Source organism: Ctenocephalides felis, unplaced genomic scaffold, assembly GCF_003426905.1.
Source record: "Ctenocephalides felis isolate EL2017-DRISC unplaced genomic scaffold, ASM342690v1 CF-g0.4_SCAFFOLD_01886, whole genome shotgun sequence".
Taxonomy (NCBI): domain Eukaryota; kingdom Metazoa; phylum Arthropoda; class Insecta; order Siphonaptera; family Pulicidae; genus Ctenocephalides; species Ctenocephalides felis.
The window spans coordinates 145,948,285-145,976,184 of NW_020538040.1; the positions used below are offsets into that span (position 1 = coordinate 145,948,285).

Consider the following 27,900-nt stretch of genomic DNA (forward strand, 5'->3'; position numbering starts at 1 on the left):
CAGACGCACATAATGTATATGTTTTGACATTATAACATTCTCATGCCATAGAGCTAGTGTTCATATTAATTGTAATATGAGCATGCAAAATTTTGACAGTATATTCCACTAAATAAAAGCTAGGATGTTAGCCGAAACGTATGGATTTCAAATGAATTTTTAGAGCATTCATACAATTTTGTACAAATATTTGTAGATTGTACAAATATTTGTATATATTGTACCTGATATTAGAAAAAAATTGTTTCTGTGTATTATGTTCAAAGCCAGAATTTATTACCGAGAACTTTTACCTTTCCATCAATCATAAGTAAAAATATTGATCTGCATTCAATCAAAAGATAAGATGCTACCTTCATTTACCATATACATTACATTATCAAAATATATAATTGTATATATATATATATATATATATATATATATATATATATATGTATGTATAATATGCACACTCACATAAATTTTTCTGCAAGCTTGCAAAGTCCATTATTATCATCGAATGTGTTTTACTAGAAGTTCATTTTTTGAATGTTCACTGAAAACATACATATTATTTTCATTCATTCATAGTTAGAACGCGTTTTTATTATATGCCACAATAAGTAAATGCTTGAAAATCTAATAAAAGTTTTTGATACCAATATTAATAAAGCCTTTAAAAAATCAATAGAGTTACCTTGTGTTAGCTCCAAGTGATATCATATCCCTTCCAATTTGGTGGAGGTGCCAAATACACTCTTCTTCCATTATAAAAAAATGAAACCACACCTCGGTATCCCATCCTAGGCACGCCACTCTGCAAATTATAATATGGTAATTATTATCCACTTCCACTATAAAAAATTTATAGAAGTTACTTTAATTGACATAATCATAAATACAGAAATTAATTAATTTAATTTCTGGTGTCCAACTAAATAGTGCAAAATGATTAAAAACCAAAAACATTGAATTTTGATTCTCTATTATTAAAGATTCATATTACAACTATAAATTAAAATATTAAGACACCAATTTGAGTGTACAATCTTCAATTAATCTTCAGTTAATTCTTTCAATCAACAACATACCCTGAAGTCATCCATTAGTCCTAATATCTTGGCAGTTCTTTTATATATGTCTTTTGTATGATATGGAATTCTGACAGGACCTTCATTCACAATTTGATTTGACCTTAATTCACTGTATCCAACAACAGCACTCGTGTATACCTCTTTAAGAAACATCACATCATATTTATCCTAGAAATGTGTAAAAGAAATAGAAAGTATAAGAGATATCATACATATAAATATGAAATTATAATTAAAATTCATAAATAATTCTTACCTTCATTAAGTATGTAAGATTCATACTTCTAAATGGTACAAATTTTTCATTTAACTTAATATACTTTAAGTGTTTTTCATAGAACAGTCCACTGAAATAATAAAAACATTTGTTTGCGTTAATACTTTATAAATATTCAGATTGCTTGAAACTTCAGAAATTAATACATACTTGGAAACCCCAAATTTTCCAAATGTTCTTGTTCTTGACAATTCTGGCCTAATACAAGCTCTTTCTTTTCTTTGCTGGGGTTGTCTTATCCAATCATCCCAGTATCTGCAACAACGTTAAATATTTTAAATTTGCGTACATATATTATGATTTTTTATATTATACATTACAATAATATTATTAAACAATATTTTATGATAGATATTAGTATAGGGCTTCTTACGATTTTGGCCATTTTGGTGCTAACTCCAGCCACAGATCTTTAGTTAACATCCAACCCAGTCCCGGAAAAAAGTCAGTCCGATATAGTAATGTGGAAGCATCATTGTCTACTAAATCAGCTTTCCCATTGTCATTCCAAGCAGAAACACACCTAAAAATAAAATTTTATATACAATACGAAAGAACTGCTTAATAAGTAAAGTAATAGAATTATTGTGTGTTTGAAATGCAAAAAGTACTAAAAAAATACATTATCTTGCAGACGAATAATATAAAATTAATTAATAGTTTTCAGCTATTACACAAAAATTGTTCATAATGTTGAATTCGCACAAAATAATCTACTTAGATGAGTATTATGCACACACAAATACATTGCTTACCACAATGTTTTATCTTTCTTCAAAATGGGATATGTTCCCAGAAAATATTCAAAAAAGTCAGGTGCTATATCCAGGTCATCTATAAATATAAATACATATATTTAATCACACATTTATCAAAATTGATTTCATTTTTGCCAAATCAATACAAAATTACATATAATACAAACCTTCAACAATTATAACCGTATCAAAATTTAATTTGAGAAATGTGTGGTTTAAAGCCCATCCATAATGCCTTGCTATCTTAAAATATCCCTTAAACTTTTTTTCTTTCGGAGGAACAGCTATTTCAGATTGATCTGGTTGTTGAATATATATAAGTTCATCTCCATATGACAATATAACATTTCTGGTATCCTCATGGTTACAATCCTTAAAATACATAATTACTTTTTACAATAAAGATGCCTGTCACTAATACATGATATTGTTCTAGATAATTATCAATGGTTATAGCAAATTCTTTGATATTAACATTCAAATCAACTTACCTGACTGACAATTATTGGAAATTGCTCTTTGCTGGGTCTATAAAGAATTAATTGATCTAGGCACTTCTTTACAGTAATTCGATTACAAGCAAACACAAGGACAGGAATAACTGGATCTAAAAATTTATGATTTAGCTGCTTGTCCTATATGTTTTTATCATCGCTGTACTTACATTGAAGTGTTGATGTTGGTTTTCCAACTTCTCCTGGATCATCTATCTTACCACCTTTATTTTCTCCGACTTTGCCTGCTTTTTCAATAATTTTTTTAATACCATTTATCAATTTTGAGTTTTGCTCGAACTCTTGTTTCAAAGATTGCTCCAAATCGGATAATCTCGAATTTATGTGTATCTTAGGCACGTCATAAAACTCATTTTTTGTCATTAAGTATATTAGGATTGTTGACGCTGTTGCACAAAGTAAAATGGCAAATATTGTTTTTATACGCATTGTCAAATACTTGACTTCGTGGAGTTTCACTAGGTATAAAATATCAGGAAAAGTTTAATTATAAATATAAACAATTTCTTTCAAAACATAACCATTGTGTAAAAGTTGTTTAACCTCAAAAAAATATTGCTTCGATTGCATTATGAGACATTATTTTCACAGCGTGATTTATAAAAATAGATGTGATATAATTAAAAGTCATTTAAAAAAATATTTTAATGATGATGTTTATCATTTTTCTTAATTGTGCAATATTCAATTGATATCAATCAATTTGACAGATTTGTCGATGCCAACATAGCAAAAATGATACGGCATGTCAAAATATAGTTCACACGGTTCACAGCTATCTTATACTTGTTTATCTATGGTTCACAGCAATCATCACAGTGAAAATAAAGGTCGGCAGAGTCCCATAGAACTGTGCTATTTGACTTTCTAGGATTAGCCGGGAGCTTTATGAATCTTGTGCATGCGTGTACACGTGTACAATACAATTGAAAAGTAAACTAGTGGTGTATGGCATCGTGCCTTAATGCAAATTGCTAGAACCTCCCGCACCGTAACAAAATGTTCGAAAAACATTAAATGTTTTCAAATAGATTATTATAAATACTGTATCATTTTCTAATATTTATAGGAATTATATAAACTGAATTGCAAAGTTAAAATTATTTCTACAAAGTATTTAAGTGAGCTTTAGAACTTTAGCCAGAATTAAAATTAAAATCTGAATTATTTTCAATATACAGAAAAATTGCATAAAAAAAGAAAAATATTTTCGAAATATTTTTTTTTTCCAAAAGCATTTGTTTTGTCAACACAAGCAGAAAGTTCTTAGAATCATTCGAATCGGATGCTTAGTTCTCTCAAAAACTGCTATTTTTTGAACATTTAGCTCTGTATCTTCAAAATGGCTGGACCTGCCTTTGCCAAAATCTAGTCACCACTTTTCCCAATTATTACAAATTGAATGTTTTTTAGATCATTTAAATCAGATACTCCGTTTTCTCAAAAACGCGATTTCTATTTTCTGCATTCTTTGCTCCGTATCTCCATAACGGCTGAACATGCATTTGCCAAAAACTAATCAGCACATCTCCCTATCAATAGGAATTGAATGTTTTTTGAACCATTCAAATCGGTTAATCCAAGCGCCCGAAAACGTGGACAAAAACTGCAGACACACAAAACACATACACATCACATCCATTTTTTTGAGGTATGCCAAAATGTTCAGAAACCTCCGAAACGTGAAGATATGCAAAAATTTTAATTTTTGATTTTCAACCCATTACTATAACTTACCCGACGGGAAGTTAAAAAATGATAAAACTAGCTGTGGATGGCATCGCGCTTTAAGGCAAACTGCTGGAACTTTCCGTACCGAAAATTAAAATTTTCAACAAAGCTTTAAATGTCTTGAAAACTTTGAGAAAATAAGATTAGAGGATTTCGAATTTGTCGAAAAAAACGACTGTTAAGTTTTATTTTGTGTATTTTAAATTTTTTTGAAAATTTTGAACTTTTTTTCAAAGCAATTGCGCTGCGTAGCTGTTTTAGAGACAAAATCTCGAAGCGAACAACCGCCATATTGCAGTCAAACGGATAAACATTGGTACGGAACCCATAGAAATGTAAACAAAATTTGTACTTAATATTAAAATCTCTATAAAATATCTGATAGTTTGATGTACATATGTCTAATGAAAACTGAATTACCATTTTTAGCACTTTTTCCCCGTATCTTCAAAACTGTTGGAATTGTCTCTGCCAAAAACTAAACAGAACGTCTCTTTATCAGTAGAAATAGAATGTTTTTTGAATTATTCAAATCGGTTGATTTGATGCGTGCATACGTCTCTATGAAGAAATTGTTTTAAAGAAGTTAACAATTTCCAAAATATTTCAAAATAAAGAGAACCTTTTATTTCAAAAAGTTTTTCTTCCAAAAAGTCAATTTTTTCAAAAATTAAAAACTTTTTAAAAATCGTTTTTTTTCAAAGTTAAAAAAAAATTAATCATTTAAAAAAAAAAAAAAATTGGTACGGGAAGTTTCAGTAATTTGCCTTAAGGCACGATGCCATACACCACTAGTCTACATTGTCTTTTTAAGTGGTTTCTCTTCTTTGAAGACGAGCAGAATATTGCCTAAGAAACCGAGGTTAAAAATTCAATTAGATGTAAAATCTATTTAATATACGAAGAGTTGCTATAATTATATTCAAAAGTATTTACTCTCTTATCTCTGGTATTTCTGATAATTTTTCAGAAATCACAGGAATGAAACAAACATGAAGCGACATTCCAATCGTCGTCACCAGCGGCGCTGCCGTAGCTGGCATTCTCTATTATAGCTTTCTATTCTCATCTTTGGCCGTGACGTAATGCGTGTAATGTGTTGTGGTTGGCTTCGTAGATTTTTTGCTTATCACCTTCGGCTCTAGGAAATTTTGTCGAAGGAATAATTTTTATGTAGGGTTGTATTTTGTGTGAATGTTTGTTTTGTGAGTATCTTTTGTGTATTTTCTGCCTATCTCTGATAATTTGGCAGAAAATGGAGAATTCTGGTAGTGAAAATAAGGAGTTAAACTTTGGGTGTGGCAGTGAATTGCCTATACGTGAAGAAATCATTTTGGATGTGCAAACAACTACAGGAGGAACATTTTATATATCAGTTGATAATTACATCCCTATCGAGGAATTGAAACGATTAGTTGCTCATAAATTGAGAGTTTGTAAAGATAAGATTTCTTTATTACACAGGGAACGGTAAGTTTCTTTATTAATTCTAGATTTATTATTTATGGACCCTTTCGTTCTTTGTTCTTCATTGCGCAAGTCTAGCTAGTGTCATTAGTTACCAATTTTGAGGTCATTTTTTGTATCCAAGTGAATTAAATGTGGAATTTATTCATTAAATAGTGTTAAAAAAAACAGCTGTGATTTGTACGCGTAGGTAATATCATTGACACCATTACCACGCATTGAAATGTTGCTTCTTGAAATATTTCCTACCTTTTTTTTAAAAAAAATAAGGTCGTTTATATTTGTTTAATTTTATGTAGTTGTTTTACTTTATAATTATTATTGTTAGTAACAACTGAATTTTGTTTGATAATCAATTGTCAAGAATTTCCATTGTTTTGATTTAACAATTTAATGATAAATGAAATTACTGGCGAACTATTTCATTCATTATGTTTAAGAAATATTTGAATGTTTGGTTAATGACTCATAATAATATCTGAAAGTGTATCTTAGTCATTTACAATATTTATGTATGATATATATTTGCATTGCACATGCAATCTGCTCTTCTACTTTTTGTTATATATATATATATATATATATATATATATATATATATATATGTATATATGTGTGTGTATAGCAGTGTGTTTAAGTCTTGTGTAGTCGTAACATCTACAAATATCCTCCAAAAAAAATTGAGTGTTTTTAACAAAAAATATTAGTGATTTGGATATATAAATTACTACAGAATAAACCTGATGATGGAACGTACCTAGTTCCGAAACGTCGTATTAAACTTCTTCAAAAAACAAATTGTTTTTTATTATTGGATTTACTGTTCGGAAAAGAAACAATCAATATATTGAAAAAATCCAGGACTTATCTATTGAATATATATATATATATATATATATATATATATATATATACGATATATATATATTTATTAATATATTAAATGTTAAATATGAACAATACAACACTCAGATTTCTAACACACGCTTTATTTAATAATTACAGACGATTCGAGACCATGGTATGCTTCCTCTTCATTATAATTTCAAAACAGTAAAAATTATATACTAATACATTATTTAATATTTTATTTAAATCATATTTGATTTTTGAAAAACAAAAAATACCAACTATCTCTTACAATGCTTGACATAGTACTAAACATGTGAATATATATAGAAATATTTGAAAACAAGTTTTAAGTGTTGAAGATGAAGGGACAAGGTTGGATATACTAAAGCATACCAAAATCAACAAATGTGACAACAGATTAATTTATTGAAGAGAATAAGATAAATGAATGAAAATGGTGAACAGAAAAATGATAAATTATTAATGATGTTTATATAAGAGTCGTGTAAAATATTTGTGTCGGTTCTCAGATTTATGCTATTGTTGGTCCGAACTAGTAACATTGATTCTGCCATGCTCTGTTTAAATAAGTCTTTTTCATGGAATAAGGTTTGGGGATTATCAAAATAAAACATATGGTTTTTAATATTAGCATGATCCAGAAGCGTTTAAATTTTTTATCATCTATTTTTTCACATTGTAATCCTGTTTGTTTACATTATAATAATATCCATCCTTGTCCCTTCATCTTCGACTATTAAGATTTGGTTTTAAATATTTTTGTATATATTTACATGTATAGTACTATGTCAAGTGTTGTAAGAGATAGTTGGTGTTTCTTATTTTTCAAAAACCAAATACAATTTAAATAAAATTTTAAATAATGTATTAATATATAATTTTCACTGTTTTGAAATTACACTGAAGATGAGGCATACTATGGTCTCAAAATGTCTGTAATTATTAAAATGTGTGTAAAAAATCTGAGTGTTGTATTGTTCATGTTTAACATTTATTATTCGTTCGACTCATATCACAAAATTCTATATATATATGATTGCGTATGTGTGCTTCATTTTTCATTATTTATTCATCATGAATTTTTAGCATATTTACACATGACTAGTTATAATTTTGTTTATGCAACTAAGATATTTCAAGTATGAAATATTTGCTTGATTATTTCATAAGATTAAATTAAATTAGCTTATTCATTTTATAAATGAACAATTTTTTTACCAGGATTTTGCAAAGTGGTACACTTTGCGCAAATGGCGTGATGGATGGTTCTAGAATTGTGCTCTTACCAAATGTTGAAGCTGGCTTACTTGTAAGTTATGAATGAAATATTTATGAGAGTGACAACTCCTGAACAATTTGCTTAATATGTTTTGTCTGTTGTAATTTTCTATGACCGACTATGCACTTAATGTTGCAGCTGTTTGGTATATTGTTATAGTATTTTATTCAGTAATACTAAAATATCAAGTAAACTGTTCATGGGCTTTTACTCTATATATTCTAATAGAAACTGGTTAGATAATTACATGTATTAAAATTTATTTTGTAGACGCATAGGTCTGAAAATACTGTGATGCATGCTTTGGAATCATTGAATGAAGCACAAGTGACTGATTTTTTAAGTGGGAAAGCACCATTAAATTTAACCATGAGACTAGGTGATCATATGATGCTAATTCAACTTCAGCTTAGCACTATGAACCCTATTTTGTGTTCTACTCCTGGACTCAGTCCTGGTCAATCTCGTTCTGATAGAAGATTTACTAAACCTAAACCTGGAAGCAGTCTTCTTAAAAAACATATAACACCAATAAGTGTTCCCAAAGAAATACCTTGTTTGTCTCCAAAACTGGATTGCTCTGAACATTGTTCATCATCAGTGATTGGATGCGCCCATGAAAGTTTGGCCTTTATATCCAGTCCAAATATTGAAAGCACACAAAAAGCCTACAATGTAATTAAAAACTATACAGATATTGACCAATCTAATAATGAGGAAAGCAATGATGTTGATATAGTATCATCTCAACCTTTTGACGGTGTGTATAGTGTACCTAACTGTGATATAAGTACTTTCGAGTCACCTGATTTAAATCAATCGCCGATAAAATCTCTGTCTAACTTGGTAACGAGTCCACATAGAGATAGCACTATACAGACTATTCCATTGGCCCCTTTTGAGACTTTAAAAGTTAATTCTCCTGGAACTACCAGTGACAATATTATTGAAGAATGTCGAGACCCCATATGCGAAAATTTAACTTCTTGTTTGTGTAGTTCTCTTCAGAATGATTCAACCAGTTCATCATGCAATTGTCAATCACAAACATTTAGTGCAGATACGTCTTTCACTGAAACAAATACAAAGAAACAAATTGAATCGAAATATAAAAGACTTAGCGCACTTCTTCACAAAACAGCAGGAAGGAATGTAACGAAGAATAAAATTAAACCCAAAAATTTGATGGTGGTCAAATCAGATAATGGACGAAAAAATACTCTTAAACAAACTACTCCATCTAGTTCACGTAATGAGAATTCTATGAATTCACTAGCTGAAGCTTCCAGAAATTTAACAAAAACCTTAAAGAAATTGTCTAAAGATGTTCTGACCAGCAACAAAGATGTGACAGAGTGTTCGAGAAAATCAGGAGCGGCAGTTATAGATTCTATGAAGCATCATGGAAAAGGAATATATTCGGGAACGTTTTCTGGGACACTCAATCCTGCATTACAAGATAAATTTGGCCGCCCCAAGCGTGATGTCACTACAATAATCCATATTCTTAATGATCTTTTATGTTCATCACCTCAATATAAACAGGAGGCTAGAATATCTTTTGAACCTACAAATTTAACTGCGACTCCTCGAATTTCTCCAAAACAGGTAATTAATCATGTCTAATTTTGTGGCTTTGCAAAAGTATTTTCTTGCATCATACATTTTATTTATGGACTATTTCAAAAATTTAAGTCATTTGATGTATCTTGATGAGGACTATTGTTTGTCAGTTTTGTGCGACGATCGGCCAAGCCGTTTCTTTATAAATAGCAGAAAAGTGAAAGAATTTTTATTCACTTTGTTTATTAATGATCGACTTTGAAAATTCAAAAACCGTTTGAAAGATATTGGTTGGGAATGGTGCTTATTAGTTTTTGGTAGAGATCGGACGGGCCGTTCTCTTGTAATAAAGTGTTAAAAAATAATTTTTTCGACGATTTTTATTATGTTTTTGACGGTAGATACCATAGTTTTATAAATCATACTAAAATATTACGGCCCTACGACAACTCGCTTAATTTTGAAAATTCGTCAAAGTTTGCAAAAATTAATATCGTTTTTTTGGCAATTGTCAAAATTAGACCTTTCATCGACGTTTCTTCAAAAACGCTTGAACCGATTTCAGAAATTTAAAAGGCATTTGATGTATCTCGATGAGGATTATAGTTTCTCAGTTTCGTGCGACAATCGGTCGAGCCGTTTCTTTGTAATTTAGAAACATGTGTTAAACTTTTCGTCGACATTTAAGCTCATACTACCAAATCGATTTTAAAAAAACAAAAACTGCTGGAGTTACGATCTTTATTAACTTCTTCTGTTTAAACATAGTACATACATATATATGATGTTTTGCACTTGTACTTCCTAGCAAGACCTGATATTTTTCAATAATTTCTCGCTTTGATTTAAGAGACATGGACTACATGGTAAGTCGGAGTACCACTGTACAAAGAATTCGTAGTTTATATTTGGTTTACTATACAGCAAATAGTAGTAGGTATATATGACTTTGCTGCCTACTTATAATAATCAATTTCAGGCACCTTCTACTTCAGTTTCGAAAACATCGCTGGATGTCTCTGATTCAACTGAAGAAAGTTCTAGCACAAATACGAGTACATCCAACGATGAAAGCAGCAGCAGTACGCAGACACCTACCTCATTGTGCAATTATGGAGAGTGTGACGGTCATTATTCGTCTACTAGTATTTCTCCGAACCGTTGCTTGAAAAGATGCGCTCCTCCGCCCCGACGTGATGAATACGCTTTACCTGCCAGCAACATATATTATCCACCTCGTATTTTGTCAAAAGAAAATTACATGACCAAATGTAAAGTTCAGCAATTAAAGTTAATTATGCAAGAGCGTAAGCAGCGACGTGAGTTTCGTAAGATGAAATTAGGTCCTTATACAAATCCTTGCTCTCTTATAAAGAGCGATACTAAAGTTTCTGCTCCGAAAACTGTAACTAGTTCGTCACTGTCTGATAGTTCTGCCGAGGAAATTGATACTTTGGTTTAGTTTGTTATGTAAATAAATTAGATTACTACAATTATGGAATAAGTTAAAAAAAAAGAGTACAAGTGTTTATTAACTACTATAGATTAGTGGTCTGTTCATAGGTATAAAATTTGTTTTTACTATAAGTTGCGAAATATCTCAGGGGTCTGTACGACGATATTTGTCAAAGATTATTCCCCGTCGCATTCTAATAGCCTTTGAACTTCTCATACGTACTTTATATAATACTACCCCGCGATTACAATCCATATTTTTTTGCGGTGTACCCCAAGTAGTATATTGTTTTTTTTTAATGAATGTTTTATTAATATTTTTACGTATTCTTTGTTGTGATGAAAATATTGTCGTGGGTGACTTCCATTATCTTTTTCTAAATTAGACATGTGAGAACTTTTACTTGACGTTTCAAATAATATAAAGCAATTTTACAAAAAACTTAATAGTTTAGGAAAAGATATATGCGATGCATTTTATAGTATAAATTTATGAATTATAGTTTTATACAAACATACTTATATATATAATTATGCCTCAAACAAGTTTAGGTATCTTATAATTTCTAATGCATTTTAAAATGCTGGTTAATATATTCTACAGTTAACACTAGTATTGGGTCGTTCTCACACAAATGCTATTAAAAGGATTTATTTGGTATTTCGTAAAATGCTTATTACAGTTCAACACTTTCTTTATATTCTAATTTATTTTTGTGTTGTATTACTATTTGATTATATCTTATTAAAAGCGCCGGCAATTAATTCTTTGATGCCTTCTAGATATTTATGGAAATAGGTTAAAGGTTAATACTGACGTTTTACTGCTGAAATTTTTAACTCGCTTTTACTGCGAACGAGAGCGACTCTTGAATATGGCTTATCGCAACCGTACCCGAATATTATATCAAAATCAGTCTTATGTATTAAAAAAATATTGGCATTGCCGTGAAATTGGTTATTTTCTACCTTGGTAGCTGATTTGATTAAATTTAAATTTTATATATTTTTTTTATAGATTTGTTAATAAATTCTTTGTTTAATCTTGCCACATATAGGTTCAGATTTTATGTTGTGATCATTTAAATGTTTTTATAACTCTTCCAAGATGAATATTTTACATGTGTGATATATGTTACAAGAACAGTTGATATTTTTTTTCAACACATCTCATAGTCGTTATATATTACAAAATATTATTAGTAGATTTTTTAAGTTTGTTCTTATTTTGTTGAATGATATTACAGAACTATAAGGAACATAGTCATGCAGTATATTTATAATAGAATTTATACAAGATAATTGAAAATGTGTGAACAAATCGTAGCAAAGTATCATTACAGAATATGATAATTTTATGGAGTTGATTCATATTGAATAAATACATTATATTGAGCGAATTGTTTCATTCAACTTTCTTGGCGTCAAAACTTATGTGACTAACAAGATTTGATATGATAATGGATGAAACTAGTCCTGCATGTTTGATTTTTTTTCTAGCCCCCGAAACGAATAAAATAATAATAATAATGCGATTCGAAATAATAATAATAATAATGCGATTCGATGTAACTCGATAAGGACTAGCGTTGGTTAGTTTTTCGAGACGATCGGCGGAGCCGTTTCTTTAGGATAAGCAGAAAAGTGCAAAATGTTTTGTCCAAGTTTTTGCAAAAATTCCGAACCTATTTTGTTAATTTAAAAACCGTTGGAAAGATATTAGTAGGCCAGGTCGTTTCTTCGTTAATTGAGATCATGTTTGTTTGCATTTTTAATGAAACTTACAGTGACGATAAAGTTCGTGGTCTAATCGAGTATCCCAAAGTATTATAGTCCTAAGAAAAGTCGTTGAATTATAAAAATTCATTAAAAGGCCGCGTTTTTAGAACTTACAAGCTCGTTTTGGTGCGCAATAATTAATTCAATTACTGATTTTACACGTTAGTTTGAAACATCAATTTATTTAAAATCGCACTGTGATTAGAACTTCATTTTCGAAATAAACAGTTGAAAATTTTATCTGAAGAGCTCAATCTTAATTATTATTGATTAAGTCAACCATTTATACATATCGGAAAGTTTTTGCAACTTACCTCAAGCCAAATGCCACTTACACCTAGTAAAAATACCTTTCCTACTAAACCAGAGCAGATATTTTTTAGCTCGACAAGTTAGTTCTAAGGGCGGCAAAATCATAACATTGCTGAGTTTACAAATTAAGGTCATAAGTGAAATGCAGATGAAATGTTTACACATATTTTATTTTAAATGTAAGTAAACTTAAAGTACATATGTTTCTGGTATCTTACGGACTATAAAAAGTAAAAAATATACATGGCTACGTTTCGCAATAACACAATAATAAGTAATAATACTTTTGCTAATTTTACTTAAATAACAGTAATCTGCTAAAATTAAATGTTATACATATATAATTTATAAACATCTAAAATCTTGAAATTTTCATGTTAATTTTTAAATTATGATCTAGGACTTCAAAAAAATGACCAAACATTCATTTATTAAAACAGAACTAATTACGATGGTTGAAACTATTTAAATTGTAGTGTTATTTGCTTAGAGCATAACCACCGCGGCCACGGAGATCAAAACGGCGGTGAGAGTAGCTACCGTGTTGATGGGAGCCGAGTTGATTTGAGGGCATTCTTGTGGACGTGGCATTCCCAAATTCTTGCAAACGGCCATAACGAAGTTAGACTCTGCCAAGGATTGTAAGTTGCGATCGTATTGCTGTAAAATTAGAAATATAGCATTAAGAAATTAAATATTTTTTCATAATATTAGTTGATCAACCCTTTCACAATGAGCGTCGCCTATAGCAGACATCCGCATGACAACCAGTGTGTGCGAGTATCGCCTATAGTCGACATCCAGTGTGTCAATATTTATCACTTTGCGTTAAGTTATTGAGAATTCTAATGTATTATTGTTATTTTTCGGTTGTTAGAAGTGTGATTAGTTAATTTTTGAACACATAGTTTTATTAATAATGATTTTAAAAAATCTTGACATGTTATTTAAAAATTCTTGGACGCCATTCGTAGAGAAATGTGTTTTATCAATTTTAGGCGATTTGTATGTCATTTGTACCGAAGGAAATTGCAACCGACAGAAATTATGAGATTTTAATTGTCATGTAGAAAAATTTCTAGACCTGATATTTTATAATTTTTATACTTCGTGTTCAGTGGTAAAGAATACATCGGAAAAAAACTGTTTTTTTTATTTTGTAGACCTGTGTAATTAACAAAAAATATATGGTATGCGATGTTGTAGTTAACATTTTCAACTGCCCGTAGAGTAAGTTTTAGTAATCGCAAATGAAATTTTTTATATATCTTTACGTTTCAAAGGTTTCTGAATATTTTGGCATACTTTAGAAAAAATGGATGTGTGTGGGTGCGGATACAAATTTTTGTCGACGATTTCGGGAACACCGATCAACCGATTTGAATAGTTCAAAAAACATTTGATTCGTATTGATAAGGAGACGACTGATTTGTTTTTGGCGAAGGCAGGGTTAGCCGTTCCGAAGATACGGGGCAAACAATTGTTTTGTTATATAGTTGTCTTATCTAGTTGTGACATAATTTTAACATACTCGATTAGTATTTGTTTGGCTATTTTCACTTGAAACCATATTTTAGATCTATAATTTCAATTAAAAATCTGATATCATAACTGCTTGATATCAAGTTGCTCGAAGAGTAACCAGTGGTTGCTAATTCGGAGCTAAAAACGGCTTCTTGATAAAAAAAAAATGGTGTAAAAATAGGAATTTTGACAGGGTATTTCATTTCAATTTTGTTTACATTCGCAACCGTACCCGATTTCTACTTGATTTCTAAAATTGAAAATATACGCATTTATATATACCAAATATCGTTTGCAAAGCTGATATTAACGAAATATCTTTTCTTCTATTCTACATTTATATTAATATTGTCTGTTTGCTTACCGAATTGAAAACAATAGTTGGCACTGAAGTCAATGGTGGGCTCAGTTTGTGTGTTTTTTCACCATAGGAGGCAAGTAGAGAACTTCCTTCTGTTCCATTGGCGCAGTTTACAATTGCTTCGTATTGTTGGACTTGATGTTTCTGGGCACACTGTTGGGAAATGAAACATAATGATAAAAATATATTTCTTGAATTAGATTGATGTTTTTCTTTAATAATTATAAACAATAATATATTTACCACTACGCTAAAAGTAATTTAATAATAAGCTTTCGGCATTGATTGAACATTAATTATAAAAAAAATAATTGAAACCATTAAGTAGTTATTATAGTGGTAGAAATACATCCGTAATACATTAAATGTTATCGTACAATGGGCAGTCAAGTATTACTAATAAGTATTGGTTTCATTATTATCGATAATATGCGTTCGTGTATTAAATAAATGATTATATATTAATACTTAAAATGCAAAGTCTTACAGGATATTGCAGGTATATGAAATATGACAGTCATCACGTTGAAATTGTTATAATATATTCAGGAATAATGCAAAAATTAAATTTATTGGTTGTAATTTAATATTACTTTTCCACCTTTATCATAATATCTGTGATCATGTTTTTTTTTTATTGAACCAGTCATGTAGCAATACTATTGCACTACGAATTTCTGTTTAAAGTGGATTTAATGTAGTTGATTTTTTTAATGATAAAATAGAAGTGTAATTTCATTTCTTTGTTACTGAAAAATATCAAGTAAAAATTCGTTCGTCTAAATTATAATTCTGCTAAAAATCTCCTAATAATTACTGGTGGTGGATGGTATTAATTAAATTTAATTATTATCACACACTAAAATTAAATTTAGCGGTTGATTTTATTTACTCTACTTTTATTATATTCGCGTTTTGGATACAAGATTTGTTATGCATATATTATTTTTAGGACAATTTTAAACACAACTTTAAAAAAACAATATATTGTTTTACTGAAATTGGCAATGCTAGTGTGAATTTTTGTTTGTATAACAGGCGGATTACATGGTTACTCCGGGATTTGTTCTAATCTGTATTCTTTAGACCTTGTTTTGCAATTTCTGTAATAGTGATGATTTTTTTCTTGATGCAGCAATGCCTGGCAAGGGCTATTTTTACTTGGAAATCTATTGCTATCAATATTTCCTAGCGAAAAAAGATGCCATTACTGCTTGATATCAGATTGCTCGAAGCGGGTATCAAACCTGGGATTGAAATCTTATAGTTCTAACCACTAATCCACGGGGGAGCCAAAATTTATACCGAAGCCAATGTTCATATTTCTAATAAATTTCTATTGCTATTTATTAATCGCAAACTAATAACAATAATAATTTATTATCGATTAAACTGCGTGAGAGTAATTTTTATTGGAATGTTATGATGGTTATGATGGTTTTTAAGTAATTCAAGGACGCTGATTCCGAAAAAAATAACAGAAGTTTGTTAACAGCTCTAGTTTTCGAGATATACTAATGGGCTAGTTTAATCTCAAATTACAATGAAATGTCTTTTTATATAATTTTTGAGCATGCACAAGGCCTGTCTGATTTCGTAAGCTCCAACATTTATCAGCAATCATGTGGACGTCCCACCTTCCTTTATATCGCTTCTCCAAAGTCCTGATGTTTTGGTGGATTCTCTCGCCTGAGTCCCTAGTTTTCTTCACGATTGTATTTATAGAATTTCCGAATCGTGGATTTTTTATGAGTTGCCTAATTTGGGGATCATCGAATTTATCAGTTTTAAACTCTCCCTGTCTTCTCTTTTAGTATCGAGTTCTTAATTCATCACATGGTAGGCGTGTTTTGATGTTGATGATCATTAGCATGAATAGGGGTCGTCTAGCTGATTGTAGGTATAGACCCCAACACCATTGTGGTCATGGGTATGGCCATTTGCTTCTATTGCTTGAATTTATTCCATTGATATTTACCACAAAGAAGAAACAGTTGTCGTGGTGATTCTGAGTTTTTTTTTTGTAAATTACGACGGTATTAAAATTATAGCATTTCTTTATTACTTTCGGATAATAAAGTAAACACACAACGCAATTTTGGCACGTTGTATGAAGAAGCCATGTTTTATCATAGATTGCGGAATTAATGCAATCGCGGAAGTGTTTGAAATACGCTGTTTTTATGCACTTTGGCATTGGATTTCGGTATTTGTCAAAAACATATTCATCACAGATGTATTAAAAACTTTCTATCTGGATTATGCACACAACAACTCTTAGAGTCAGAGCCATACTAAAAACAGCAGATAGAACACTTGGTTCTTCGTTAAATTGTGACAATCGTAGTCGAAATGACTAATTGGGATAGTTTAAAACTCAAAAACAGAAGGTAAATTTAAAGTCAGCGTACAATTTGAAGTGGATTTAAAAATAAGCCGAAGGAAAAAATCGAAGGTGCCATTTTTGTCACGCAGTGCAATTGCTTCTATCAAACTATGCTCTACCAATTTATACTGTGCATAGTAGTTCGGATGTTTCGCATTAGCCAGGTTCTGCATCACCCATTGTTTGTCGATTTTAACTTGAATTCCTAATACGTTAAATGCATTTTATAAAAGGTATGCAACATATGTATGTATATATTAATATTTATTTTATTTAATTATGTATCCCGCGATAATCCGGCCTCGCGGTATATCGAGGACGTCGTGTGGTTCTCTTCATTCGTACGAGACATCCGTTTACCGACATGATCGCAAAACTAATACATTTAGCAACTTTGAAAAAACAGACCTGGCTCGATTACGTCAAGTGGACGACGTGCTTTGCTATATTGTAAAATTCAGTTTCAAATACGATCGAGATATATCGAAATTATATGCCATGTGTTCGGAATATATTATATCTAAACGTCTTGAAACTGGTGGTCTTCACGATTACGAAATGTATCTGATAGTCCTTATGTCAATTGTGCTAAGAGAAACCTCTACTTTATAATATGACTATTTTTTATATCAATCATTTTATACATTAGAACACATTAATAACTACATACTCGGTAAAAGAACTAACATTTTTTGCTAATTTGTTATAAAATTACTTGTCCAGTTGTTGAGTTCTTTTTAAAATATTTATATATTCTAAATTTATATTGAAATTTTTAAACAGAAATTTTACATATTTACCATCCAAATAACACTAATCTACATTTTAAATATAAAATGAAAAGTTGTTTTTCTTGATAGCAGTTAGAAAATAATTAGTTAATTTAATGCACGATGTCATTGAATTATTTGTGGGAAAATTAATCACTATAGCTCTTTCATACTATAAATGAGTTACCCGGAGTTACTTATTGTGCATAAGATTTAGAGAATCAATAATTTTACTAAAATTTCAACAGCCTAATAAAAAAGAAGTTTTTCGGGTTCGTCATTGATTTCTTCGGAGTTTCATTTCACGGAATGCTTTTTGCCTCTCTTAACTTTTTAATAATACATTTTCCTTTTTCATTAAAAATTTGTATACTATCGCGTAGCAATATAATGTCGCAGCTAAATTTTATGTTTTTATAAATCAATTCTTTCTCTATTTATTATATTGATGCTTATTAGAGATGCTGCCATCAAATCACCGATCAACCGATCATTTTTGTAAAAAAATATCTAGTATACATATATCCGCGATCGTATTATCATTTTTTCTTGAATATTTGTAGTATTTATTATGTTGCTCACGATTATGCTCTTTTTATAAAATTGATCCAATAGATGCAATTTATTTTTGAGCGTGTTTTGAGCCTGAGTACGCATTTACGAAAGATTACGAAAGTTTATATTATAATATATATTATATATTACGAAAGTATATATTAAAATGAAATGTTGTTTTTCTTTATCTCAGTTAGAAAAAAAATAGTTAATTTAATGCTCTTTTATACTATATTGAGTTACCCGGAGTTTACTTACTATAAATTAGATTTAGAGAATCAATAATTTTACTAAAAAATTTCTACAGCCTAACAAAAAAGAAGCTTTTCGGGTTCGCCGTTGATTACTTCAGAGTTTCATTTAACGGAATGCTTTTTACTTTTCAACTTTTAATCCTTTTACATTAAAAATACTATCGCGTAGCAATATGATGCTGCAGCTAAATTTTATGTTTTTATAAATCAATTCTTACTTTATTTATTGGATTGATGCTCATTAGAAATGTTGCCATCAAATCTCCGATCACCTCATTAAAATGATAAATCAATATTTTTTTGCTTGCAGGATTACGTACATCTGCATTCTTGTATATTTTTATTCTTTATTGAATATTTGTTGTATTTATTATGTTGCTCAAAGAGCACAGTCTCTTTGTATAAAATCCAATTGATCTAATTTATTTTTGATCGTGTTTTAATACCGAGTACGGATTTATAAAAAGATTACGAAGACATCCACGACCTTCTAATTCTGTGTTATCAATTGCGTTCGATTTTGTAACTTATAATTATAAATTTTACAATTTCAAATGCAATCTTACCATCTGAGTTGGGAAGAGGTTGCTGGGGTTGAGATTAGAATTCTCCATCAGACAGTTGATATAGGTGAGGATCAAAGATTCTCTTGTGTGTCTTTGTTGGAAAGAATCCACCTGGATGTGGTTTAGAGCACAGGCATGTACTTTGTTACCGTAGCATTCATTTGGACCATGATGACATTCGAATTCTACGTCTGATCCGCGCGTCTGGTGCTGGAAACATCATAATATATTTTTATTCATGATAGTAAATAAATTTTGCTATGTCTTAAAATACCATTGGCATTACAAGGATATAAATAGTTTATTTAAAAATTTATTATTTGTATATTAATTGGAGCTTACCGTAGATTTTCCATAAGGAATTAAGTTCAAGCGTACGCTGTTCTTGAGTGAGTTCTGAAGAGATGGATAAAGTTGGGTGTTGATGAATTTTTTGCTGTCAGGGCACAAAGACTCGTAGTACACGTCCACATTTACCTGAAATTAATAATTTTTAAATTAGTTTTATTGGTTTCATCATTATTAATTATTAATATTAATAAAATATTTAGAAAGAATACGCTTTCTAATTAAATACCGCGTCTTTTAGAAAATCTTGATCGAATATTGAATAAATTTAAGGTTTGTTTGAAAAGCACCGATTCGTCATTGCGTTGATTACATTTTATTAAATCCAATCATGCCATTTTTTCGCAGTTAACAATAAAAAGAAATTTTTGTAACACTTTTTTAAAACTTCTTGTTATTGCCTAACTCGATATAGGTAACTTCATACAACCTTCCATAAAGCCAAGCCTCTACATAGGGGTAAGTCCCGTAACGGCGGACGGCACCTAGCGCCGGACACTCTATTTAATACGTATTATTTAAGTGAGTATAAATCTTCTTATTTCAAACAGTAAACATTGATATTTCTTGTGAGAATTGACGTAATTTATTCTAATTATTTAATTTTGTTCCGTATGAGTGCTAACGGTCACTACTTATCCCCATTTTTCGTTTTTCCTAGTCAAAGAATGAAACGCTTATGATGAATGCTTTAGCTGAGAGCATCGGTGCGGCCCAGCCACAATGGTGGATGAATAGTGATTTTTTTTGCAATATCTAAGAATATTCGTCAAACACACATGTGCAGACATGCCAGAGTGTGGAGATGGCTACATATGTGTTCAATGCGGGTTAATTTGAATTGTCCGGTACTAGGTGCCACTTTTTAAAATCATATTTTTTGTTACCAAAGTTTGATTGATAGTATTAATTATTTTTCAGCAAAGGTTACGTTTTTGTTAATTTGGTTTGATTTCTACCTTTGTTATCTAACATTAGTCATAATTTAATTAACATTTCGTAAAACATTTTTTGATTTATTTATAAATAACCTTACGTGTCCGCCACTCGGGGACTTCTCTCTACACCTAGCAACTAATTATAATTTCCTAGAGCAAATTCAACTTCAGAAGCATACATATGATTTAATAACAATATTGGATGATTAAAATGATTTGATATCGATCATTATTTCCTCATTGACCAAGCGTGGTCCGTGGCGTGTATTAATCCGAAATCAAACTATTGGAATATATATCCAGTCGATTGCCTCGCCTATAACAACGCAAACGGGTCATTAAAGTCAGGCTTCTGGAAAATAACGAGCGAATTCTCTCTGGATCTAATTTATAAAATAGTAATAGTTCTGCTATAACAATGCTGAAATATTGGCACATGTATTTGTTGTTGGGAACAATGATAATCCAGGCATTTATATAAATTATTTAGGACAATATTTTCAGATTAAAACAATAAATTTATATGAGTTGTGAATAACAACTTTCAGAATGATGACATGCAGGAGTTGTTTATTTTAGTGCCTGACTTGCAAACAAATATTTGTCTTCAAACACTTCTAATTTGGTAGTTTTTGTTTATTATTATTTGAACAATACAAACTAAATTTCTGTAATAATGATGAATTTTTTATTGGTGCAGCCGACAAAGGGTTATTTTTACTTGACAACATATTGCTATCTATATTTCCAAGTAAAAACCTATGTCACTACTGCTCGACATCAGGTTGCTCTGCCCAGTATAGAACCTGGAACTACTAATTGAAATCTCATACTAACTATTCGGTTGTTTTTAAAGTTGAATCATTCAAAAGTAAACCATTTCTATAATTTGTCGATTTATTTTACGGAAAATTAAAAATCGATAAATGTTTCTACGGTGAAGTTGATAAATATAAAATACCCATGTAGTTGCAAAATGATATTTCCAAATTAGTTTCGATCTGACTGACTTTTTTGATCAGTATTAGTCGTAAAAATGATGTTTGGAATTTCTGTTTAACTTATTAGTTTTCAAGCTTGATATAGTTCAATGAAAAAAATAAACTAAAAAACTTCAACAAGAACACTGAATATTAGGTCACTTATTGTTAGTTAGATATATAATATTTCTTCATAAGAATTAATTTTTGTATGTTTGAATGATAGTGAATTCTGAAATTTACCAAATATTGGAAGATAATAGTCAAACAGCTTCAATATTATTTGTACCCTCGTTTCGAGAACTATCTCAACTTAAATTTTTTTAAGTTTTTGAAAAAAACACTATTGGGTAGTTAAAAATTGTGGATAATTTATGAAATGTTGTTTCATACAGTTGTCAAAATTCATATTTTTATCATGTGTGGTTATGCTGAATATATTTTTTTATGAGTTCAAATTAGAACAAGAAGACGGTTGATTATATAACATAACATCAAACTCATATTCAAATTTGAATTTATGTTATTGATTTTAAATTAACACTAAGTAAGCTTAGTTAGTGGCTACCTCTTTTAAACATAAATTTTAATATTAATAGAGTCACAGTGTTTGAACAATATTTAGAAGAGCAGAATTTAATCATAGCGCTACAATCACTTCCCCCATCTTATCAAATTTTGCTCGAGTAAAGTTTATCATTTTTTTAAAAATGAAATAATTATTTTCTTAATGGTTTTGTTACAAATTTTATATTTATTAAATTAATATTGGGTCAAGCTGTCTGACAACGACATGTGTGTTCTTGGAAAATATATTTGATAACAATAAAATATTTATAAGCATGCATATGCAAGTATTTATTAAAAACTCTGTTTCTATAATGAGTTAGAGAAGACTGATTGCCATTTATGAAAGACAAATTTTTATTAAATCTATGCAAATCACAAGCACGCGATTTAAGTTGAAATCACTTTGACAAATCTAGCGGTATCAACGACAATGACATCAATAACATGTGCTTTAGTGTTTTTATTGTTTTTTTTATGTCATTTGATAGAATCGTGCGAAATTGCTACTTTCCACAAGGACGGATTCATCATTAGAATTCCGTAAAAGACATTGTTGCAAAATTTAAAATTAATCACATCTGAAATTACCGCGACCTCGATTTTTGACTCTCTCTAACTATAATGGAAATCTTGGGAGGAAAATTTTCAATAGTGACTGCGTGTTGTAGCATCACTAGTGGAAATAATTTAAAACGACACTAAAATATGCAAGCTGGGATGATATTTCGATTAGAAACTTCATGACATTATTTAAATATTTTTCCGATATACTCATAGGGGGTAGATGATATTATATCGATATGTTTGATATGATATTAGATTTATATGAATTAGTGTGGTAAGGTTTTACCTATTTAGTTAATATACCCTTACTGGTAGAATTGGAAAAGCTGTTGCATTTGCCTTATCCGATTAAGAACTTAGTAAACAATTACTTTAATATTTAAAAAAATATAATTGACCGACTTAACGCAATTCACGATCTTATTATTTACATAATGCATAGTAAATAATACAGCAACGTTTTATCATTACAAACAAATAACTTCTTGATGTTTGCTAAGGTAACCTAGTTAACTTTTTCGAGAATTTGTATGACTTACTACTAACCCAATGTTTGTAGAAGAGCTGATGTGTTTGTTATGTTAACATATGTATTGTATAGATGCATATCACGTTTCTATTTTCAAATACTCTAATCTAAATGTTTAATAAACCAAATATTCTGAAAAACTATTGAGATCATAGACATTTCAAAACGTCTTTTTTGAAAAGTTGAAATTTATAGATATGTTTTATATTTGAGCAGCTATCTGAACTACTATCATGTAATGCTCTAGTCTAGGATTATTAGAAAGAAACTTAATGGTTGATCACTATTTTTCTATTGAAATTATTATTAGATTTTTTCCTAAGAGTAATGTAATATTTTGCAGAAATGTCCTGAAAGGCTATTTTCACTTGTGATCATATTCAAGAAATACAATTTCAAGTGAAAACTGTTTTCACTACTGCTTGGTATCAAGTTGAGTCAAAGAGGGTATCCAAACTTGGAACCTGTGCAAAGCCAAGCTCATATCACGTAGCCACGGAAAGCTCAAATTACAGGTATGAGAATTATTTTTTTATTTGTTCCGAAATTCGAAGAGGAAATTTATATTTTAATAAAGTAAAATTTAAGAAATAATACATGACAAAAACATCTTCATTTAGCAAAAAAAAATCCGCTTCGAAGAAAAATATGTTTTCAAAAATACTTAAAGTTTTATCGGTTTTCCTTATTTTTTTCTATAAAATACCGTAGAAACCCGCTTTAATACGATTACGATTATTCTGAAATTCGAAAAGTAAATTTATATTTAAATAAAGGAAAATTGAAGGAATATAACTTGACAAAATCATCCTCATTTAGTTTAAAAATCCATTTCATGAGAACATGAACCTTGACTAAATTGTGATCACAGTAAAAGTTTCACTTCAGAACAAAAATTGTTTCTAAAAAAATACCGTTTTTTTCCTTTTTTACCAATGGAATACACGATCATAAATGATGCGATTATTCTGAAATTTGAAGAGTAAAATTTAGATTAGGAAATGATAGAACATTGAGAATATAGAACTTGACAAATACATACTCATTTAGCAAAAAGAAATTATTTTTTTATCGTTGTTTTATAACTTTTGGAATACATTAGAACCCTGTTAAAACGATCATTCTTAATACGATTATTCTAAAACTCGAAGAGTAACTTTATATTTAAAGAAAAATTGAAGAAATAGAATGATGAGAATATAAAACATGACAAAAAGCAAAAAAAAAATCCACGACGAAGAAAAATGTTTTCTTGGTAGAAAATAAATGAGGAAGTAGAATATGACAAAAACATCTTCATTTAGCAAAAGAAAATGAAGCTTTCATCGTTCTTTCTTCATTTTTTTACCTATGGAATGCAGCAGAACCCCTTTAAGACGATTTTTAGTATAATAGACCACTTCACCCTGCATTTTATATATGTTGTTTCTATCTAGCATAACACGCCTCTCCCTTAAGATGCGTATGTGGTCATCAGGAAATTGTGACTTAATAGGAGCTTTACTGTACTTGCAAAGTGTACCTACTCTTTTTAGAAAAAAAAATAGTTGGTCACCTTACTTATACAAAAAAAAAAATAAACGAGTTGCTAATTATCTATTAAAAATGATGACTGGGTCTCTGCCTATATTCGACACATATACCTTTGTAGAGTAGAGAGGTAGGTATTTGCGTTTCCGTTCTTCGGTGGCATTGAGAGAGCCGCTGTACTAATAATATTACGAGTACAATGAACTATATGTAGGTTCGTAATATATAGTTATTTATTAGTACGCACATATTCACACAGAGATCATAGCTCTACATTTTACTATTTGTGACAGATCGGACGAGAAAAATTTAACATATTGGTCGATCGTGCATGACTAAATGGACAAAAAGAAGGAACCAAACACATAGAATACCAAATGATTTTTTATAGAATGATGAAAAACAAATTGTTTGTATTTATGTATATTATGATGCAGTATTGTTGTGCTCACAGTTAGATTTTATCTGTATATTTCAATTACATTTATTATAATCAAAAGCGTTTTGCCTCCGGTGATATATAAAATTAACTGCCTTTCAAAGTACACGCGACATGATATATATATATATAATATATATATATATATATATATATATATATGTGTGTGTATTTAATCTGTCATAACACAAATTAAAAAATCATACTTTTAGGTCTGTATCAAGACCACCATTTAGTGCTAAAAAACAAAAAAGTAACAATCAGAGTAATTCAATATTTGGTGTGATTTTTATTATAACTATTACTTATAGAAAATATTTATGTAGAACTTTTACTGTCTACTGAATACAGTCTAAGCAATAATTAATTCAAATATTGAACTAAAATTTTAGCTACATATCAACCAAGTATTGAAAATTATGTGTACAATTTATAGAGTTCAAAAACTGAATGAAATGTTTTCAAGAAGTTCGTAGTAATAAAATGTGTCTTAGTTTCATTCATGTAAATTATATTTGAAATATGATCGAGTAATATTTTGTACTTACTACATTTCAAATTGGGTGTCGTTTCTTCTATTTAATACCTTATTGTTCAATTGTATTATACATCTTTCAAAAACCGTCTTTTAAAGGTATTTTAAATACTCTAAATGTAATATTATGGAGTTTTAAAATTGTATTTCGTGTTTCAAGTCGTTAATATGTTGGGCCAACATTGTTTTATTTTTTGAAAGTTATTTCACTAACATATATTCCATCACAATTGGTACAATTTATTTTATAGACAAATGTCTATGTCTATGGCTATGTCTAGTTTAGTTATTTAGCTTCTAACTAAGAATATGTTGTTTACTGATGTTCTGAGGATGGAACGTATATAGATCCAAAACGTCGCTCAATATGCTTGCGCGAATAAAAAATACTAGAATTGATTGTGGGTAAAATGCGTTATCAAATTTTGTGTTATTTTCAGGTTTTAATTTTTATTATTTTTTTTTAGTATGAAACTATAAAGTATTGTACCATTTTGCAATTTTGATTAATTGCGCGATCTTTTAATGGAACTGGCAAAGGCACTTTTTTAAAGAACGGCTTTTCAAAATAATAATTTTTTACCAAATACTAAGATTTACATTACATTTATTTAAAATAATAAAAATTAACCACATAAGGCTGCGTACATTAACACGAGATCGCTTTTTAAGAATTTTTGGACCCCTTTCTTCCCTTGATATTGAAAACCGTGATATTTAAAATGAACCCCCCTTCCTCACAAAATATGACGTGTATTTTTAGTACCTCGAAAAATCGTAATTTTTTTGAAAAAAATTAGATTGTTTTTAAATTCAGGTAAAAAATAAATACACGTGATATTTTACTAGACCCCCCACTCTGTACGTGATTTTTTGCCAAACCACCCCCCTACCCCTTTATGCCTCACTTGATTAATGGACGCCCTTTAAAAGTGTAAAATTGTCACAGTTTGACCAAAGCTCTTGGTTGTAACAAATACACCTAAGTCTGTTTTTACACGGTAGATTGGTTCCAGAAGAAGCCGTATAAAAAAAAACGTGTAAAAAAAGACATTGGTCTTATACAAAAATGGGTAACTAAATAACATAAAATATTTAACAAAATTAAAAAAAAACATAAATAAGTGAATAAATACAAAATATTTTTTGGCTTACCTTTTATCTTAATGCGTTAAAATTAAATTTAATGGAAAATCAAATTTGCCTGCAAAAAATTTCTTTACCAAACACGTCTCATTGCATTGACAGTTCACAAAATATTAACACGTTTCAATTGCTCTGACCAGTAAATTTTATTGTATGCACATAAAGGTAATTCCCCTCAATTAGTGCTATTCACATTTGCTTTGGCCAGTAAAAGTTGTTTGTACGCGCTAAAGGGGAATTCACTTAAATCTTTAAGCTAGTATTCGCAAACTATCGATGGTTTCAGACTTTTTTCCTTCATAAATACTTTTTTGTGATATGAACATACTTTGCAAAAATTAAATTTGACAAAAAAAAATTAAGTACATAAAATTTCAAATCGTGCTAAATGGAATAAAATCGTAAAAAAATTAAAAATATTCAATTTTCAAACCGTGTTATATCAAAACCGTGTACAAAAAGACCGTGTAAAAACAGACTTAGGTGTACATACATAAAAGCTCATATCTTTCGAACTCTATAAGATATTTTTTTTCCTTATCTGTAATAATATTTTTTTCACCCCGAATATAATTAAATTAATAAATTTCTACTTTTACAACTTTCTCTTTTGTGAAAAGTCAATATAAAGTTTGCATATTTTATCTAATTTTTTCATAATATTTTACAGTACATTTTATACAATCAATTTATTTTCAAAATTACGGTCATTTCTATTTTGGGATCTTAATTAATTTACAATTTACAATGGTTTGGTGAATTGCATACAAATCAATTAACTACGCTGAGTTTAGTTTACTGATAAATTCCATGTCTGCAT

At 29.6% G+C, this 27,900-nt stretch overlaps 3 protein-coding genes across 3 annotated transcripts in view; 1 reads left to right on the plus strand and 2 right to left on the minus strand.

Moving 5' to 3' along the window:
• Positions 1 to 452: 452 nt before the first annotated feature.
• On the minus strand, positions 453 to 3,186 carry LOC113378348 (alpha-1,3-mannosyl-glycoprotein 2-beta-N-acetylglucosaminyltransferase). Its single transcript, XM_026618885.1, has 10 exons — positions 2,776 to 3,186; positions 2,603 to 2,718; positions 2,279 to 2,483; positions 2,109 to 2,187; positions 1,727 to 1,876; positions 1,504 to 1,608; positions 1,333 to 1,423; positions 1,074 to 1,244; positions 680 to 799; positions 453 to 538 (listed from the first exon to the last, which is right to left on the minus strand). Exons 1-9 carry the CDS (start codon positions 3,053 to 3,055, stop codon positions 686 to 688), a joined length of 1,311 nt encoding a protein of 436 aa, XP_026474670.1. The 5' UTR covers positions 3,056 to 3,186; the 3' UTR covers positions 453 to 538; positions 680 to 685.
• A 2,270-nt stretch (positions 3,187 to 5,456) lies between these two features.
• On the plus strand, positions 5,457 to 12,277 carry LOC113378350 (midnolin homolog). Its single transcript, XM_026618886.1, has 4 exons — positions 5,457 to 5,827; positions 7,919 to 8,006; positions 8,247 to 9,584; positions 10,519 to 12,277. The coding sequence occupies exons 1-4, from the start codon at positions 5,613 to 5,615 to the stop codon at positions 10,999 to 11,001; spliced, it is 2,124 nt and encodes a 707-aa protein (XP_026474671.1). The 5' UTR covers positions 5,457 to 5,612; the 3' UTR covers positions 11,002 to 12,277.
• A 1,185-nt stretch (positions 12,278 to 13,462) lies between these two features.
• The window catches only part of LOC113377426 (GILT-like protein 1), a 32,777-nt gene continuing 18,339 nt past the window's right edge, over positions 13,463 to 27,900 (minus strand). The window contains exons 2-5 of the mRNA XM_026617744.1: positions 19,844 to 19,978; positions 19,502 to 19,711; positions 14,974 to 15,123; positions 13,463 to 13,745 (exon numbers count right to left, since the gene is read on the minus strand). Coding sequence (XP_026473529.1) covers positions 13,572 to 13,745; positions 14,974 to 15,123; positions 19,502 to 19,711; positions 19,844 to 19,978 — 669 coding nt within the window. The 3' untranslated portion in view covers positions 13,463 to 13,571. The remainder of the gene's footprint in view (positions 13,746 to 14,973; positions 15,124 to 19,501; positions 19,712 to 19,843; positions 19,979 to 27,900) is intronic.